The 19508-nt window shown below is 63.3% G+C and overlaps 2 protein-coding genes and 1 pseudogene across 2 annotated transcripts in view; 2 read left to right on the plus strand and 1 right to left on the minus strand.

Annotated features, from left to right (window-relative positions):
- LOC139999860 (integrin alpha-M-like) overlaps positions 1-3050 on the plus strand; it is a 58409-nt gene extending 55359 nt beyond the window's left edge. The window contains exons 29-30 of the mRNA XM_072029488.1: positions 232-374; positions 2833-3050. Of these exons, the coding sequence (XP_071885589.1) occupies positions 232-374; positions 2833-3022 (333 nt within the window). The 3' untranslated portion in view covers positions 3023-3050. The remainder of the gene's footprint in view (positions 1-231; positions 375-2832) is intronic.
- Positions 1012-2631, plus strand: LOC139999803 (uncharacterized; annotated as a pseudogene).
- A 3805-nt stretch (positions 3051-6855) lies between the features above and the next one.
- Positions 6856-19508, minus strand: part of LOC139999861 (integrin alpha-X-like) — a 32318-nt gene continuing 19665 nt past the window's right edge. The window contains exons 20-30 of the mRNA XM_072029489.1: positions 18410-18566; positions 16872-16979; positions 16682-16761; positions 16495-16572; positions 15712-15793; positions 15505-15612; positions 14038-14106; positions 12627-12740; positions 11144-11236; positions 7408-7518; positions 6856-6990 (exon numbers count right to left, since the gene is read on the minus strand). Coding sequence (XP_071885590.1) covers positions 6895-6990; positions 7408-7518; positions 11144-11236; positions 12627-12740; positions 14038-14106; positions 15505-15612; positions 15712-15793; positions 16495-16572; positions 16682-16761; positions 16872-16979; positions 18410-18566 — 1096 coding nt within the window. The 3' untranslated portion in view covers positions 6856-6894. The remainder of the gene's footprint in view (positions 6991-7407; positions 7519-11143; positions 11237-12626; positions 12741-14037; positions 14107-15504; positions 15613-15711; positions 15794-16494; positions 16573-16681; positions 16762-16871; positions 16980-18409; positions 18567-19508) is intronic.

Here is a 19508-nt window from a genome sequence, read left to right on the forward strand (position 1 = left end):
TTTTGGGTCGGAACCGGGTCTTTTGGGGATGGCATTTCGGGGCAGAACTGGGACCAAATTTGGGGATGGAATTGGGACTTTTGGGGACAGCGTTTTGGGGCAGAACTGGGACCACATTTCGGGGTGGAACTGGGACCAGATTTTGGGTCAGAACCGGGTCTTTCGGGAACGATATTCCGGGTGGGACCCGGGCCTGCGTTTTGGGTGCAAACCCGCCGTTTTCGGTGTCAGGCCGGACGTGGCGGGCGCTGTCGTTCGTGGTGGCGCTGCCGGCGGTGGGGGTCTGCGCGCTCAACGTGTGGCTGCAGCAGCGGCGCCAGCAGCACCCAAGGGCGCCCTTCGTGCCCTACCACCACCTGCGCATCCGCACCAAGGTGGGGGTTATGGGGTCCCTATGGGGTCCCTATGGGGTCTATGGGGGGCTATGGGGGGGATATGGGGGGACAATGGGGTCATATGGGGTCTCTATGGGGTTGTATGGGGGGACTATGGGGTCCCTATGGGGTTGTGTGGGGTCCCTATGGGGGGGCTATAGGGAGCCATGGGGGGCTATGGGGTCATATGGGTGCCCTATGGGGGATTATGGGGGGCTATGGGGGGGTATGGGGTCAATATGGGGTTGTATGAGGTCCCTATTGGGTCATATGGGGGGTCTATGGAGGGTCTATGGGGGGCTATGGGGTCCCTATGGGGGGCTATGGGGTCATATGGGGTCCCTACACTATCCCATGGGGGCCCTATGGTATCCTATGGGGTCCCTATGGGGGTCTATGGGTCCCTATGGGGTTGTATGGGGGGGTCTATTGGGTTGTATGGGGTCCCTAGGGGGGGTCTATGGGGTCATATGGGGTCCCTATGGGGTCTCTATGGGGTCGTATAGGGGGTTATGGGGTCCCTATGGGGTTGTATGGGGGGACTATGGGGGGCTATGGGGGGATATGGGGGGCTATGGGGTCCCTATGGGGTCCCTATGGGGTGGTATGGGGTTGTATGGGGTCGTATGGGGGGGATATGGGGGGTTATGGGGGTCCTATGGGGTCATATGGGGAGTCTATGGGGGGTTATGGGGTCATATGGGGTCCTTATGGGGTCATAAGGGGAGCTATGGGGTCGTATAGGGGGTTATGGGGTCCCTATGGGGTTGTATGGGGGGACTATGGGGTCATATGGTTGACCTATGGGGGGTTATGGGGGGCTGTGGGGTCCCTATGTGGTCGTATGGGGTCTCTATAGGGTCATATGGGGTCATATGGGGGGGCTATGGGGTCATATGGGGTTGTATGGGAGGACTATGGGGTTGTATGGGGTCCCTATGGGGGGCTATGGGGGTATATGGGGGGCTATGGGGTCTCTATGGGGGGCTATGGGGTCCTATGGGGGGACTATAGGGGGCTATGGGGGGGTATGGGGTCTCTATGGGGGGCTGTGGGGGGGATATGGGGGGTTATGGGGGGCTATGGGGTCATATGGGGTCCCTATGGGGTCTTATGGGGTTGTATGGGGGGGCTGTGGGGGGCTATGGGGTCTTATGGGGTCTTATGGGGTCCTATTGTGTTTGTATGGGGCTCTATGGGGGGCTATGGGGGGATATGGGGTCATACGGGTGCCCTATGGGGGGGGTCTATGGGGGGCTATGGGGTCATATGGGGTCCCTATACTATCCCATGGGGGCCCTATGGTATCCTATGGGGTCCTTATGGGGAGACTATGGGGTCCCTATGGGGGTCTATGGGTCCCTATGGGGTTGTATGGGGCTCTATGGGGTCGTATAGGGGGTTATGGGGTCCCTATGGGGTCATAAGGGGGGGCTATGGGGTCTTATGGGGTTGTATGGGGGGACTATAGGGGGCTATGGGGGGGATATGGGGAGCTATGGGGTCCCTATGGGGTTGTGTGGGGTCCCTATGGGGGGGCTATGGGGGGATATGGGGGGAATATGGGGGGGATATGGGGGGCTATGGGGGGGCTATGGGGTCATATGGGGTCTCTATGGGGTTGTATGGGGTCCCTATGGGGCTTTATGGGGGGCTATGGGGGGCTATGGGGTCATATAGGGGGTTATGGGGTCCTTATGGGGTTCTATGGGGGGAGAATGGGGGGCTATGGGGGGGCTATGGGGTCGTATGGGGGACTATGGGGTCAATATGGGGTCCTTATGGGGTTGTATGGGGCTCTATGGGGGGCTATGGGGGGGATATGGGGGGCTATGGGGGCTATGGGGTCCTATGGGACTCTATAGGGTCCTATGGGGTCCCATGGGGCTCTATGGGTCCCTATAGGTCCTGTAGGGCCCTATAAGGCCCTATGGCTCCCTATGGGGCCCTATGGGTCTTATAGGGTCCTATGGGTCCTATGGGGTCCTATGGGGTTCTATGGGTTCTTATGGGGTCTTATAGGGTCCTATGGGTCCCTATGGGGTCCCATGGGTCCCTATGGATCCTATAGGGCTCTATAGGTCCCTATGGGTCCTATGGGGCCCTATAGGGCTCTATGGGTCTTATAGGGTCCTATAGGGCCCTATGGGATCCTATAGGGTCCTATGGGGTTCTATGGGTTCTTATGGGTCCTATAGGGTCCTATGGGGTCTTATGGGGTCCTATTGGGTCCTATGGTTCCTATAGGGTCCTATAGGGTCCTATGGGCCCTTATGGGTCCTATAGGGTCCTATGGGTCTTACGGGGTCCTATGGGTCCTATAGGGTCCCATGGGGTCTTATGGGGTCCTATAGGGTCCCTATGGGGTCCCATGGGTCCCTATGGATCCTATAGGGCCCTATGGGTCCTATGGGGCCCCTCTGGGTCCGCCCCACTGACCCCGTCCCCGTCCCCGCAGCCGTTCCCGTGGGGCGACGGGCAGCACACGCTGTTCCACAACCCCCACACCAACCCCCTGCCCCACGGCTACGAGCACTGAGCGACCCACGGCGGCCTGCCCCATAGCGGCCCGCCCCATAGCGGCCCGCCCCATAGCGGCCCGCCCCATAGCGGGCTGCCCTATAGGGGTCGGACCCATAGGGGTCTGACCCCATGGCAATAAATGGTCTGGCCTGACCCACGGCGTCCTCGTGTCTGCCCCATAGCGTCCTCCTGCCCCATAGAATCCTGCCCCATAGCGTCCTGCCCCATAGAATCCTGCCCCATAGCGGCCTGCCCCATAGAATCCTGCCCCATAGCGTCCTGCCCCATAGCGGTCTGCCCCATAGCGTCCTGCCCCATAGCAGCCTGCCCTGTAGAGTTCTTGTGTCCTGCCCCACGGCATCCTCCTGCCCCATAGCATCCTCATGTCCTGCCCCATAGCGGCCTGCCCCATAGAATCCTGCCCCATAGCGGTCTGCCCCATAGGGGTCTGACCCATAGCGGCCTGCCCCATAGAAGCCTGCTCCATAGGGGTCTGCCCCATAGCGGCCCGCCCCATAGCGGTCTGCCCCATAGCGGTCTGCCCTATAGGGGTCTGCCCCATAGGGGTCTGACCCCATGGCAATAAATGGTCTGGCCTGACCCACGGCGTCCTCGTGTCCTGCCCCATAGCGTCCTCCTGCCCCATAGAATCCTGCCCCATAGCGTCCTCCTGCCCCATAGAATCCTGCCCCATAGCGTCCTCCTGCCCCATAGCGTCCTGCCCCATAGCGTCCTGCCCCATAGCAGCCTGCCCTATAGAATTCTTGTGTCCTGCCCCACGGCATCCTCCTGCCCCATAGCATCCTCGTGTCCTGCCCCATAGCGGCCTGCCCCATAGAATCCTGCCCCATAGCGGTCTGCCCCATAGGGGTCTGCCCTATAGGGGTCTGCCCTATAGGGGTCTGCCCCATAGGGGTCTGACCCCATGGCAATAAATGGTCTGGCCTGACCCACGGCGTCCTCGTGTCCTGCCCCATAGCGTCCTCCTGCCCCATAGAATCCTGCCCCATAGAATCCTGCCCCATAGCATCCTGCCCCATAGCAGCCTGCCCTATAGAATTCTTGTGTCCTGCCCCATGGCATCCTCCTGCCCCATAGCATCCTCGTGTTCTGCCCCATAGCGGCCTGCCCCATAGAATCCTGCCCCATAGCGGTCTGCCCCATAGGGGTCTGACCCATAGAATCCTGCCCCATAGCGGCCTGCCCCATAGCGGCCCGCCCCATAGCGGGCTGCCCTATAGGGCTCTGCCCCATAGGGGTCTGACCCCATGGCAATAAATGGTCTGGCCTGACCCACGGCGTCCTCGTGTCCTGCCCCATAGCATCCTCCTGCCCCATAGCGTCCTCCTGCCCCATAGAATCCTGCCCCATAGCAGCCGGCCCTATAGAATTCTTGTGTCCTGCCCCATGGCATCCTCCTGCCCCATAGCATCCTCGTGTCCTGCCCCATAGCGGCCTGCCCCATAGAATCCTGCCCCATAGCGGTCTGCCCCATAGCGGTCTGCCCCATAGCGGCCTGCCCCATAGGGGTCTGACCCATAGCGGCCTGCCCCATAGCGGCCCGCCCCATAGCGGTCTGCCCCATAGCGGTCTGCCCTATAGGGCTCTGCCCTATAGGGGTCTGCCCCATAGGGGTCTGACCCCATGGCAATAAATGGTCTGGCCTGACCCACGGCGTCCTCGTGTCCTGCCCCATAGCGTCCTCCTGCCCCATAGAATCCTGCCCCATAGCGTCCTGCCCCATAGCGTCCTGCCCCATAGCGTTCTTGTGTCCTGCCCCATAGCATCCTCCTGCCCCATAGCGTCCTGCCCCATAGAATCCTGCCCCATAGGGGTCTGACCCATAGTGTCCTGCCCCATAGCGGTCTGCCCCATAGCGGTCTGCCCTATAGGGGTCTGCCCTATAGGGGTCTGACCCATAGTGTCCTGCCCCATAGCGGCCCGCCCCATAGCGGCCCGCCCCATAGCGGTCTGCCCTATAGGGGTCTGCCCCATAGGGGTCTGACCCCATGGCAATAAATGGTCTGGCCTGACCCACGGCGTCCTCGTGTCCTGCCCCATAGAATCCTGCCCCATAGCGTCCTGCCCCATAGCGTCCTGCCCCATAGCAGCCTGCCCTATAGAATTCTTGTGTCCTGCCCCACGGCATCCTCCTGCCCCATAGCATCCTCGTGTTCTGCCCCATAGCGGCCTGCCCCATAGAATCCTGCCCCATAGTGGTCTGCCCCATAGGGGTCTGCCCCATAGTGTCCTGCCCCATAGCAGCCTGCCCCATAGGGGTCTGACCCATAGGGGTCTGCCCTATAGGGCTCTGCCCCATAGGGGTCTGACCCCATGGCAATAAATGGTCTGGCCTGACCCACGGCGTCCTCGTGTCCTGCCCCATAGAATCCTGCCCCATAGAATCCTGCCCCATAGCGTCCTGCCCCATAGCGTCCTGCCCCATAGAATCCTGCCCCATAGCAGCCTGCCCTATAGAATTCTTGTGTCCTGCCCCACGGCATCCTCCTGCCCCATAGCATCCTCATGTCCTGCCCCATAGCGGCCTGCCCCATAGAATCCTGCCCCATAGCGGCCTGCCCCATAGAATCCTGCCCCATAGGGGTCTGCCCCATAGCGACCCGCCCCATAGTGTCCTGCCCCATAGCGTCCTGACCCATAGCGGTCTGCCCCATACGGGTCCCCCCATCTGCCCCATAGCGTCCTCCTGTCCTGCCCCACGGCGCACGCGACCCCCAGCCCCACAGATTGCCCCATAGATGCCCCAGCCCCACAGATTGCCAGCCCCATAGCGCTGTGGGGCGCAGACACTTTATTGGGTACAGCGTGAAATCAGTGGGGCAGCCCCACGGCGCCCCACAGATGCCCCATAGCAGCCCCCCAGCCCCACACCTGCCCCCCACCCGCCCCATAGCAGCCCCATAGCTGCCCCACAGCCCCCCCATAGCCCCTCATAACCCCCCATAACCACCCCACATCTGCCCCATAGCTCCCCCCCAGCCCCCCCATAGCCCCCCAGCCCCATAGCTGCCCCATAGCCCCCCATAGCTGCCCCATAGCCCCCCATAACCACCCCATATCCCCTCAAAACTGCCCCATAAGTGTCCCATAGCCCCCCATAGCTGCCCCATAGATCCCTCCCAGCCCCACATCTGCCCCACATCTGCCCCACATCTGCCCCACATCTGCCCCACATCTGCCCCATAGCTGTTTTCCAGCCCCATAACCATCCCATAGCCCCCCATAGCCCCCCCATAACCCCCCCATAGACCCCCATAGCTGCCCCATAGCAGCCCCATAGACCCCTCCCAGCCCCACATCTGCCCCATATCTGCCCCATAACCCCCCTGTACCCCCCACATCTGCCCCATAGACCCCCATAACTGCCCCATAGCAGCCCCATGGACCCCTCCCAGCCCCACATCTGCCCCATAGCAGCCCCATAGCCCCCCAAATCTGCCCCATAACCCCCCTGTACCCCCCACATCTGCCCCATAGACCCCCCATAACTGCCCCATAGGCCCCCATACCCGCACCATAGACCCTCCCAGCCCCACATCTGCCCCACATCTGCCCCATAGCTGCCCCATAGCCCCCCAAATCTGCCCCATAACCCCCCCATAACCCCCCTATACCCCCCATAACTGCCCCATAACCACCCCATAGCCCCCATAGACCCCCCCAGCCCCATAGCTGTCCCACATCTGCCCCATAACCCCCCCATAACCCCCCTATACCCCCCACATCTGCCCCATAGACCCCCACATCTGCCCCATAGCAGCCCCATAGCCCCCCAAATCTGCCCCATAACCCCCCTATAACCCCCCAAAATTGCCCCATAAGTGCCCCATAGACCCCCATAGCTGCCCCATAGGAACCCCATATACCCCTCCCAGCCCCATAGCCCCCCATAGCTGCCCCATAGCTGCCCCATAGCCCCCCACAACCACCCCACACCCGCCCCACATCCGCCCCACAGCGCCCCCCCCCCCCGCCGTCATCCGTGGGTCTCGGGGGGGGGTCCCTGTGGGGGGGGTCCCTGGGGGTCGCCCCCCTGCAGCATCTCCTTGTAGCGGCGGCGGAAGAAGCCGAGCTGGGAGGGGGCGGGGCCAGAGGGGGAGGGGGCGTGGTCAGAGGGGGAGGGGGCGGGGCAAGGGAGGGGGGGCGGGGCCAGGGAGGGAGGGGGCGGGGCCAGAGGGGGAGGGGGCGGGGCCAGGGAGGGAGGGGGCGGGGCCAGGAGGGAGGGGGCGGGGCCAGGGAGGGAGGGGGCGGGGCCAGAGGGGGAGGGGGCGTGGTCAGAGGGGGAGGGGGAGGGGCCAGAGGGGGAGGGGGCGGGGCCAGAGGGGGAGGGGGCGTGGTCAGGCGGGGAGGGGGCGTGGTCAGAGGGGGAGGGGGCGGGGCCAGAGGGGGAGGGGGCGGGGCCAGGGAGGGAGGGGGCGGGGCCAGGGATTTAGGGGGCGGGGCCAGGGATTTAGGGGGCGGGGCCTCCCCCCCTGGCCCCGCCCCTCACCTTCTGCAGCCCCAGCGCCAGCAGCGCCAGCAGCAGCAGCCCCCCCGCGCTGCCCCCCAGCACCAGGGGCAGGGGCCGGGGGGGGGCCAGGACCTCCAGCTCCGTCTGCACCTGCCCCATAGAGACCCACACTTAGGGGGCGGACCCATAGAGCCGGACTTATGGGGCTGCCCCATAGATGGACACTTATGGGGCGGACCCATAGGGAGACACTTGTGGGGTGGCCCCATAGCGATACACATATATGGGGTGGACCCATAGATCAACACTTGTGGGGCGGACCCATAGATGGATACTTGTGGGGCTGCCCCATAGAGACCCACACTTAGGGGGCGGACCCATAGGGAGACACACTTGGGGGGCGGACCCATAGATCCGGACTTATGGGGCTGCCCCATAGCGATACACATATATGGGGTGGACCCATACATCGACACTTATGGGGTGGACCCATAAAGAGATACAGGTGTGGGGCTGCCCCATAGATTCACACTTATGGGGCAGCCCCATAGAGACCCACACTTAGGGGGCAGACCCATAGATGGACACACGTATATGGGGCGGACCCATAGATCAACACTTATGGGGTGGTCCCATAGGGATCCATAAATCCGTACTTATGGGGCTGCCCCACAGCGACCCACACTTATGGGGCTGCCCCACAGCGACCCACACTTATGGGGCTGCCCCATAGATCCATATTTGTGGGGCTGCCCCATAGATCTGCACTTGTGGGACAGACCCATAGGAAAACATATGGGGGGGACCCACAAGTGTGGGGTGGCCCCATAGGAACACGAGGACCCACACTTATGGGGCAGCCCCACAGCGACCCACACTTATGGGGCAGCCCCATAGGGATCCACACGTGTGGGGCCACCCCATAACTCCCCAACCACCCTCAGCCCCGGGTCCCCCCCTCTCTGCCCCACACATTTGGGCCCCCCCACCCCCTGCCCCACACATTCCCTGCCCCACACATCCCCTGCCCCACACATCCCCTGCCCCACACATTCCCTGCCCCACACATTCCCCCCCGCCCCACACATTTCCTGCCCCACACATTTGGGGTCCCCCCCCCCTGCCCCACACTTTCCCTGCCCCACACATTCCCTGCCCCACACATCCCCCCCCTGCCCCACACATTCCCTGCCCCACACATTCCCTGCCCCACACATTTCCTGCCCCACATCTCCCCCCCACCCCACACATTTGGGCCCCCCCCCACCCTGCCCCACACATTTGGGGTCCCCCCCCTGCCCCACACATTCCCTGCCCCACACATTCCCTGCCCCACACATTCCCTGCCCCACACATCCCCCCCTGCCCCACACATTCCCTGCCCCACACATTCCCTGCCCCACACATCCCCTGCCCCACACATCCCCCCCTGCCCCACACATTCCCTGCCCCACACATTTCCTGCCCCACACATCCCCCCCCTGCCCCACACATTCCCTGCCCCACACATTCCCTGCCCCACACACTTCCTGCCCCACACATTTCCCCCTGCCCACACACTGCCCCACACATTCCCTGCCCCACACATCCCCCCCTGCCCCACACATTCCCTGCCCCACACATTTCCTGCCCCACACATTTCCTGCCCCACACATCCCCCCCCTGCCCCACACATTCCCTGCCCCACACATTCCCTGCCCCACACATCCCCTGCCCCACACATTCCCTGCCCCACACATTCCCTGCCCCACACATTTCCTGCCCCACACATTCCCTGCCCCACACATTCCCTGCCCCACACATCCCCTGCCCCACACATTCCCTGCCCCACACATCCCCTGCCCCACACATTTCCTGCCCCACACCCTGCCCCACACATTCCCTGCCCCACACATTCCCTGCCCCACACCCTGCCCCACACATTCCCTGCCCCACACATCCCCTGCCCCACACATCCCCTGCCCCACACATTCCCTGCCCCACACATTCCCTGCCCCACACATCCCCTGCCCCACACATTCCCTGCCCCACACATTCCCTGCCCCACACATCCCCTGCCCCACACATTCCCTGCCCCACACATCCCCTGCCCCACACATTCCCTGCCCCACACATTCCCTGCCCCACACATCCCCCCCTGCCCCACACATTCCCTGCCCCACACATCCCCTGCCCCACACATTCCCTGCCCCACACATCCCCCCCTGCCCCACACATTCCCTGCCCCACACATCCCCTGCCCCACACATTCCCTGCCCCACACATCCCCCCCCTGCCCCACACATTTCGGCCCCCCCACCCCCTGCCCCACACATTCCCTGCCCCACACATCCCCTGCCCCACACATTCCCTGCCCCACACATTCCCTGCCCCACACATCCCCTGCCCCACACATTCCCTGCCCCACACATTCCCTGCCCCACACATTCCCTGCCCCACACATCCCCCCCCCTGCCCCACACATTTCGGCCCCCCCACCCCCTGCCCCACACATTCCCTGCCCCACACATCCCCTGCCCCACACATTCCCTGCCCCACACATTCCCTGCCCCACACATCCCCTGCCCCACACATCCCCTGCCCCACACATTCCCTGCCCCACACATTTCCTGCCCCACACATCCCCTGCCCCACACATTCCCTGCCCCACACATTCCCTGCCCCACACATTTCCTGCCCCACACATTCCCTGCCCCACACATCCCCTGCCCCACACATTCCCTGCCCCACACATTTCCTGCCCCACACATCCCCTGCCCCACACATTCCCTGCCCCACACATTTGGGCCCCCCCACCCCCTGCCCCACACATCCCCCCCCTGCCCCACACATCCCCTGCCCCACACATCCCCTGCCCCACACATTCCCTGCCCCACACATTCCCTGCCCCACACATCCCCTGCCCCACACATCCCCCCCTGCCCCACACATTTCCTGCCCCACACATTCCCTGCCCCACACATTCCCTGCCCCACACATCCCCTGCCCCACACATCCCCCCCCTGCCCCACACATTCCCTGCCCCACACATCCCCTGCCCCACACATTCCCTGCCCCACACATTTGGGCCCCCCCACCCCCTGCCCCACACATCCCCCCCCTGCCCCACACATCCCCTGCCCCACACATCCCCTGCCCCACACATTCCCTGCCCCACACATTCCCTGCCCCACACATCCCCTGCCCCACACATCCCCCCCCTGCCCCACACATTTCCTGCCCCACACATCCCCTGCCCCACACATTCCCTGCCCCACACATCCCCTGCCCCACACATCCCCTGCCCCACACATTCCCTGCCCCACACATCCCCTGCCCCACACATTCCCTGCCCCACACATTCCCTGCCCCACACATCCCCTGCCCCACACATCCCCCCCCTGCCCCACACATTTCCTGCCCCACACATCCCCTGCCCCACACATCCCCTGCCCCACACATTCCCTGCCCCACACATCCCCTGCCCCACACATTCCCTGCCCCACACATTCCCTGCCCCACACATCCCCTGCCCCACACATTCCCTGCCCCACACATTCCCTGCCCCACACATCCCCTGCCCCACACATCCCCCCCCTGCCCCACACATTTCCTGCCCCACACATTCCCTGCCCCACACATCCCCTGCCCCACACATTCCCTGCCCCACACATCCCCTGCCCCACACATTCCCTGCCCCACACATTCCCTGCCCCACACATTCCCTGCCCCACACATCCCCTGCCCCACACATCCCCTGCCCCACACATCCCCTGCCCCACACATCGCCCCCCACCTGCAGCCGGCCGGGCCCCCCGGCGTTGCGGTAGCGCCGCTCCTCGAAGTGCAGCCGGGCCGAGCTCTGCAGGGACACCCTGGGCAGCCCCAGCTGGGGGGGGGACCCCAAAACGAGCCCAAAATGAGCCCAAAATGAGCCCAAAGGGACCCCAAAGGGACCCCAAAGGGACCCCAAAACGACCCCAAAGAGACCCCAAAAAGACCCCAAAAAGACCCCAAAGGGACCCCAAAAATGACCCCAAAATGAGCCCAAAATGACCCCAAAGAGACCCCAAAATGACCCCAAAGGGACCTCAAAAAGACCCCAAAATGACCCCAAAGGGACCCCAAAGAGACCCCAAAATGACCCCAAAGGGACCCCAAAATGACCCCAAAATGAGCCCAAAGGGACCCCAAAACGACCCCAAAACGACCCCAAAATGAGCCCAAAGGGACCCCAAAGGGACCCCAAAAGGACCCCAAAATGACCCCAAAACGACCCCAAAATGAGCCCAAAGGGACCCCAAAGGGACCTCAAAGGGACCCCAAAGTGACCCCAAAACGATCCCAAAATGACCCCAAAGGGACCCCAAAATGAGCCCAAAATGAGCCCAAAGGGACCCCAAAGAGACCCCAAAGGGACCCCAAAATGAGCCCAAAATGACCCCAAAGAGACCCCAAAACGACCCCAAAGGGACCCCAAAGGGACCCCAAAATGACCCCAAAGGGACCCCAAAATGAGCCCAAAGGGACCCCAAAGGGACCCCAAAATGACCCCAAAACGACCCCAAAATGACCCCAAAGCGACCCCAAAACGACCCCAAAATGAGCCCAAAATGAGCCCAAAGGGACCCCAAAGCGACCCCAAAGCGACCCCAAAGGGACCCCAAAGGGACCCCAAAATGACCCCAAAGCGACCCCAAAATTACCCCAAAATTACCCCAGAATGACCCCGAAGCGACCCCAAAATGAGCCCAAAGAGACCCCAAAGGGACCCCAAAGAGACCCCAAAACGACCCCAAAATGACCCCAAAGCGACCCCAAAGGGACCCCAAAACGACCCCAAAATGAGCCCAAAGGGACCCCAAAATTACCCCAAAATTACCCCAAAGGGACCCCAAAATGACCCCAAAACAACCCCAAAATGACCCCAAAATGAGCCAAAAATGACCCCAAAATGACCCCAAAGGGACCCCAAAAATGACCCAAAAATGACCCCAAAATGAGCCCAAAGGGACCCCAAAATGACCCCAAAGAGACCCCAAAGGGACCCCAAAATTACCCCAAAATGAGCCCAAAACAACCCCAAAATGAGCCCAAAGGGACCCCAAAATGACCCCAAAATTACCCCAAAATTACCCCAAAACTGACCCCAAAAGGACCCCAAAATGACCCCATAACCCCCTTTGGCCCCGCCCCCTTTGGCCCCTCCCACCTCGAGGCCCCGCCCCCTTTATCCCCGCCCCCCTTTGGCCCCGCCCCCCTTAGCCCCGCCCCCTGACCTGCAGCAGCCAATGGGGTTTCAGGGCCCCCCCCATGCTGAAGGCCAGGCCCCGGGGGGGCTCCAGCGCCCCCACCCCGCAGCGCAGCTCCCGGCACGCGGCCACCGAGCAGTCCTGGGGGGGGGGGAAAGGGGGCGGGGCTTAGGGGGGCGGGGCTTAGGGGGGAGGGGTCTCAGGGGGTGGGGGCTCAGGGGGCGGGGTCTGAAGGGGGCGGGGTCAAAAGGGGAGGGGTCAAAGGGGCGGGAATTAGGGGGCGGGGCTTCAAGGGGGCGGGGCTTAGGGGGGAGGGGCTTAGGGGGGAGGGGCTTAGGGGGGAGGGGTCAAGGGGGGAGGGGATTAAGGGGGCGGGCTTAGGGGGCGGGGCTTAGGGGGAGGGGTCAAAGGGGGAGGGGTCTAAAGGGGGGGGCTTAAGGGGGTGGGGTCAAAAGGGGAGGGGCTTAGAGGGGCGGGGCTTCAAGGGGGAGGGGCTTAGGGGGGGAGGGGCTTAGGGGGGGAGGGGCTTAGGGGGAGGGGCTTGGGGGGGAAAGGGGGCGGGGCTTAGGGGGGGAGGGGCCTAAAGGGGAGGGGCTTAAAGGGATGGGGGAAAGGGGGGCGGGGCTTAGGGGGGGCGGGGCTTAGAGGGGGTTAGAGGGGAGGGGCTTATGGGGCGTGGTCTAAAGGGACAAGGGGGAGGGGCTTCAGGGGGTGGGGTCACAGGGGGTGGGGTCTAAAGGGGAGGGGCTTAAAGGGGAGGGGTCTAAAGGGGGAGAGGGGCGGGGTCTATAGGGGAGGGGTCAAAAGGGGGCGGGGTCTAAGGGGGAGGGGCTTAGGGGGGAGGGGCTTCAAGGGGGAGGGGCTTAAAGGGGAGGGGCCAAAGTGGCGGGGCTTAGGGGGGAGGGGCCACGGGGGGAGGGGCCACGGGGGGAGGGGCTTCAAGGGGTAGGGGCTTAGGGGGGCGGGGTCTAAAGGGGGTGGGGTCCAGAGGGGCGTGGCCTAAAGGGGTGGGGTCAAAAGGGGCGGGGCTTCAGGGGGTGGGGTCTCAGTGGGCGGGGTCTAAAGGGGAGGGGCTTAAAGGGGAGGGGTCTAAAGGGGTGAGGGAAAGGGGTGGGGCTTAAAGGGAGGGGGCGTGGCCTAAAAGGGTGGGGTCAAAGGGGGAGGGGCTTAAGGGGGCGTGGTCAAAAGGGGCGGGGTCTCAGGGGGCGGGGCTTAAAGGGGCGGGGTCTCAGGGGGCGGGTTTCGGGGTTCTGGGGTCGGATTTGGGGTCCTAAAGGGGTGGGGGGGCGGGGGCGGGGCCTAAAGGGGCGGGGTCCAAAGGGGGCGGGGCTTAAGGGGGCGGGGTCTAAGGGGGCGGGGTCTAAAGGGGGCGGGGCTTAAGGGGGCGGGGTCTCAGGGGGCGGGGCTTCAGGGGGCGTGTCCCGAGGGGGGGCCTCACCACCACCGGGCGCTGGCGCAGGCGGGCGGCGAAGTCGGGGACCCCCGGGTGGTCGGCGACCGCGTGGCACTGGGGGGGGGGATTCGGGGGGGATTTGGGGTCAGAGGGGGCATTTCGGGGATTTGGGGGGATTTGGGGGGGATTTGGGGTCAGAGGGGGCATTTCGGGGCATTTGGGGACATTTGGGGGGGATTTGGGGACATTTGGGGGGAATTTGGGGCCAATTGGGGCCATTTGAGGATTATTGGGGTAAATGAGGCCATTTGGGGCCATTTGGGGGCCATTTGGGGCCATTTTGGGCCATTTGGGGCCATTGGGGGTCAATGGGGTCAATAGGGCCACTTGGGGCCATTTTGGGTCCATTTGGGGATTCTTGGGGTCAATGGGGCCATTTGGGGTCAATGGGGCCATTGGGGGCCATTTGGGGCTTCTTGGGGTCAATGGGGTCAATGGGGACATTTTGAGGCCATTTTGAGGCCATTTAGGACCATTTTGGGACATTTGGCGTCAATGGGGTCAATGGGGCCATTGGGGCCATTTGGGGTCAATGGGGTCAATGGGGCCATTTTGGGGCCATTTGGGGATTCTTGGGGTCAATGGGGTCAATGGGGCCATTGGGGCCATTTGGGTCATTTTGGGGCCATTTAGGACCATTTTGGGACATTTGCGGTCAATGGGGTCAATGGGGTCATTGGGGCCATTTGGGTCATTTTGGGGCCATTTTGGGCCATTTTGGGGCCATTTGGGGCCATTTTGGGGACATTTGGGGCCATTTTGGGACATTTGGGGTCAATGGGGTCAATGGGGTCAATGGGGCCATTGGGGGATATTTGGGGCCATTTGGGGCCATTTTGGGGCCATTTGGGGATTCTTGGGGTCAGTGGGGTCAATGGGGCCATTGGGGCCATTGGGGGATATTTGGGGATATTTGGGGATATTTGGGGCCATTTTGGGGCCATTTGGGGACATTTGGGGACATTTGGGGTCAATGAGGCGATTTTGGGGCCATTTTGGGGCCATTTGGGGATTCTTGGGGTCAATGGGGTCAATGGGGCCATTTTGGGGCCATTGGGGGATATTTGGGGCTATTTGGGGCCATTTTGGGGCCATTTTGGGGCCATTTTGGGGCCATTTGGGGATTCTTGGGGTCAGTGGGGTCAATGGGGCCATTGTGGCCATTGGGGGATATTTGGGGATATTTGGGGATATTTGGGGCCATTTGGGGTCAATGAGGCCAATGGGGCCATTTTGGGGCCATTTGGGGCCATTTTGGGGCCATTTTGGGGCCGTTTTGGGGCCATTTGGGGCCATTTGGGGCCGTTTTGGGGCCGTTTTGGGGCCGTTTTGGGGCCGTTTTGGGGCCATTTGGGGGCCATTTTGGGGCCATTTTGGGGCCGTTTTGGGGCCATTTGGGGGCCATTTTGGGGCCATTTTGGGGCTATTTGGGCCGTTTCGGGGCCGTTTTACCTGCGGGGGCTCCGGCTCCAGCCCCTCCCACAGCTGGGCCCCCCCCAGCGCCAGGGGCACCAGGAAGGAGACCTCGAGGGGGGGGCGGCGCTGGCCCAGCACCTGCACCTGGGGGGGGGGGGGGGGACAAAAATTTGGGCGTGGCCAAAAAAAGTGGGCGTGGCCAAAAAGGGGGCGTGGCCTCCGAGGGGGGGGGCGTGGCCTCACCTGGTAGTGGTGGCGCACGGGGGGGCTGCGGGGGGGCCCCGACCCCGTGGAGACGTTGGCGTAGGGGGTGGAGTCCGGGAGGCTGCGGGGGGGGGGGGGGGTCACGGGGGGGGTCACGGGGGGGTGAGGGGGGCATGGGGGGGGTGGGGGGGGGAAGGGGTTGGGGGCGTGGGGGGCGGTGGGGGGGGGTTGGGGTCAAGGGGGGCATTGGGGGGGGTCTTGGGGACATGGGACATTTTGGGGGGGGTCTTGGGGTCAAGGGGGGCATTGGGGGGACTTTGGGGTCAAGGACCAAATTGGGGGGGTCTTGGGGTCATGGGGGGGTCTTGGGGTCAAGGGACATTTGGGGGGGGTCTTGGGGTCAAGGGGGGGTCTTGGGGTCAAGGGACATTTTGGGGGGGGTCTTGGGTCATGGGGGGGTCTTGGGGTCAAGGGACGCGTTGGGTTGGTCAATGGGACAAGGGACATTTTGGGGGGGTCTTGGGGTCAAGGGGGGATTTGGGGGGGGTCTTGGGGTCATGGCACGCATTGGGCGGGGTCTTGGGGTCAAGGGGGGGTCTTGGGGTCACGGGACATTTGGGGGGGTCTTGGGGTCATGGGGGGGTCTTGGGGTCAAGGGACGCGTTGGGTTGGTCAATGGGACATGGGACAAGTTGGGCGGGGTCTTGGGGTCAAGGGGGGGTCTTGGGGTCAAGGGACATTTGGGGGGGGTCTTGGGGTCAAGGGGGGGTCTTGGGGTCACGGGACATTTTGGGGGGGGGTCTTGGGGTCCCGGGGGGCCACCTGGCGAGCACCAGCAGGACGCTGTAGGCCACCGGCAGGCGGGCGCGCTCCTGGGGGCCGGCCCGCCCCCCGTTGTCGCTGCGTGACGTCATCACATGACATCATCGTGACGTCATCGTGACGTCATCATGACGTCATCACCCCCCCAAAAACCGACCCCCCCCCCCCAAAAACCCCCCCCCCTCACCTGCTGGCGTTGGCCACCACCTCCAACTCGTCCCCCAGCTCGGCGCCGTGGGGCACGTCCAGGGTGACGGCGAAGGTCACCTTTGGGGGGGGGGTCAAAAAAGGGGGGGGGGGTGTTCAGCCCCGGGGGGGGGTCGGGGGTCAAGGGGGGGGGTGAGGGGATAATTTGGGGGGGGGGGGGGACACCCCACCTCGTCGTCGGGGCGCAGCACGGGGGGGTTGACCAGGCAGACGGTGCTGCGGCGCCCACCCCCCGCCGGCTCCGAGCTGCAGTGCAGGGACGGCGACCGCCTGCGGGACTGAGGGGGGGGGGGGGGGGTGAGGGGGAGGGGTGATGGGGGGGGTGGGGGGGTCGTGGGGGGGGTGGGGAGGGGGTTGGGGGGAGGTGGGAGGGGGTTGGGGGGGAAGGGGAGGGGGGTGGGGTGGGGGGAAGGGGTTGGGGGAAGGGGTTCAAGGGGGTTGGGGGGGGTTTGGGGGGCGTCTGGAGGGGGTTTGGGGGGGGTCTTGGGGTATCTGGAGGGGGTCTGGGGGCGTCTGGAGGGGGTTCAGTTGGGTTTTGGGGTCATTTGTAGGGGATTTGGGGTCTTGAGGGCATCTGGAGGGGGTAGGGGGTCATATGGAAGGGGTCCAGTTGGGTTTTGGGGTCATTTGTAGGGGATTTGAGGGGTCTTGAGGGCATCTGGGGGTTTTGAGGGTATCTGGAGGGGGTCCAGTTGGGTTTTAGGGTCATTTGGAGGGGATTTGGGGGTCTTGAGGGCATCTGGAGGGGTTGGGGTGGGTTTGGGGGGGTCTGGAAGGGGTTTGGGGGGTCTTGAGGGCATCTGGGGGGTCTTGAGGGAATATGGAGGGGGTCCAGTTGAGTTTTGGGGTCATTTCGAGGGGATTTGGGGGTCTTGAGGCCATCTCCAGGGGGTCCAGTTGGGTTTGGGGTCACTTGGGGGGTCTTTGGGCATCTTGAGGGCGTTCAGTTGGGTTTTGGGGTCATTTCGAGGGTTTTGGGGGTCTTGAGGGCATCTCCAGGGGTTCCAGTTGGGATTGGGGTAATTTGGTGGGGATTTGGGTCTTGAGGGCATCTGGGGGGGAGTCCAGTTGGGTTTTGGGGTCATTTCTATGGGATTTGGGGGTCTTGAGGGCATCTCCAGGGGGTTCAGTTGGGTTTTGGGGTCATTTCGAGGGGATTTGGGGGTCTTGAGGGCATCTCCATGGGGTTCAGTTGGGTTTGGGGTCATTTGTAGGGGATTTGGGGGTCTTGAGGGGATTTGGGGGTCTTGAGGGCATCTAGAGGGGGTTGGGGGGCATCTGGAAGGGGTCCAGTTGGGTTTTGGGGTCATTTCGAGGGGATTTGGGGGTCTTGAGGGCATCTCGAGGGGGTTGGGATGGGTTTGGGGGTGTCTGGAAGGGATTTGGGGGGTCTTGAGAGGATTTGGGGGTCTTGAAGGCATCTCCAGGGGTTCCAGCTGGATTTTGGGGTCATTTGTAGGGAATTTGGGTATCTTGAGGGTGTCCAGTTGGGTTTTGGGGTCATTTTTAGGGGATTTGGGGGTCTTGAGGGCATCTGGGGGGGTCCAGTTGGGTTTTGGGGTCATTTGCAGGGGATTTGGGCTCTGGAGGCCACCTCCAGGGGGTGTCCGGAGGGTTCCCGAGCCCCCCGATCCCCCCCTGGAGGGGTTTTGGGAGCCCCCCACTGCCTTTTTTTGGGGGTCCTGTGGGGTCAGGGGGGGGGTCCCACCCCCTGGGGGGGGTACCTGAGAGGCCCGGCCCTGCGGTAGGAGAGGGCCTCGGGGTGCAGCAGGCGGACGCGGGCCCCGTACGAGTCCTCCCCGCGGTTCCCCAGGGTGACCTGGACGTCCACGGCCTCGCTCAGCCCCACCACCAGCTCCTCCGCCCTGGGGGGGGGACATTGGGGGCATTTAGGACATTTGGGGGACATTTGGGGTCAGGGGGGGGCGTTTGGGGTCAATGGGGTTCAATAGGGGGCGTTTGGGGTCAATGGGGAAGTGTTTGGGGACATTTTGGGACATTTGAGGTCGGGGGGGGTGAGTGGGGTCAGTGGGGGAACATTTGGGGTCGGTGGGGGGTGTTTGGGGTCAATGGGGGCATTTGGGGTCAGTGGGGACATTTGGGGTCAATGGGAACATTGGGGACATTTGGGGGCGTTTGGGGTCAGTGGGGGTCAGTGGGGGACATTTGGAGTCAGTGGGGGGCATTTGGGGTCAGTGGGGGGGTGTTTGGGGTCAGTGGGGGGCATTTGGGGTCAGTGGGGGGGTGTTTGGGGTCGGTGGGGGGGTGTTTGGGGTCAGTGGGGGGTGTTTGGGGGCATTTGGGGCATTTGGGGTCAGTGGGGTTATTTGGGGTCAATGGGAAGCATTTGGGGGCATTTGGGGATATTTGGGGTTATTGGGGGACATTGGGGTCAATGGGGGACATTTGGGACATTTGGGGATATTTGGGGTCATTTGGGGCCATTTGGGGTCAATGGGGCCATTTGGGGACATTGGGGTCAATGGGGCCATTTGGGGCCATTTGGGGGCATTTGGGGGACATTTGGGGTCGGTGGGGGGCGTTTGGGGGCATTTGGGGGCATTTGGAGTCAATGGGGGACATTGGGGGGCGTTTGGGGTCAGTGGGGGGCGTTTGGGGTCAATGGAGGGGTGTTTGGGGTCAGGGGGGCGTTTGGGGTCAATGGGGGGCGTTTGGGGGCATTTGGGGCCATTTGGGGACATTTGGGGACATTGGGGGTCAGTGGGGGGCGTTTGGGGGACATTGGGGTCAGTGGAGGGGCGCTTGGGGTCAATGGGGGCATTTGGGGTCAATGGGGGCCATTTGGG

Source organism: Anas platyrhynchos, chromosome 30 (assembly GCF_047663525.1).
Source record: "Anas platyrhynchos isolate ZD024472 breed Pekin duck chromosome 30, IASCAAS_PekinDuck_T2T, whole genome shotgun sequence".
Lineage (NCBI taxonomy): Eukaryota > Metazoa > Chordata > Aves > Anseriformes > Anatidae > Anas > Anas platyrhynchos.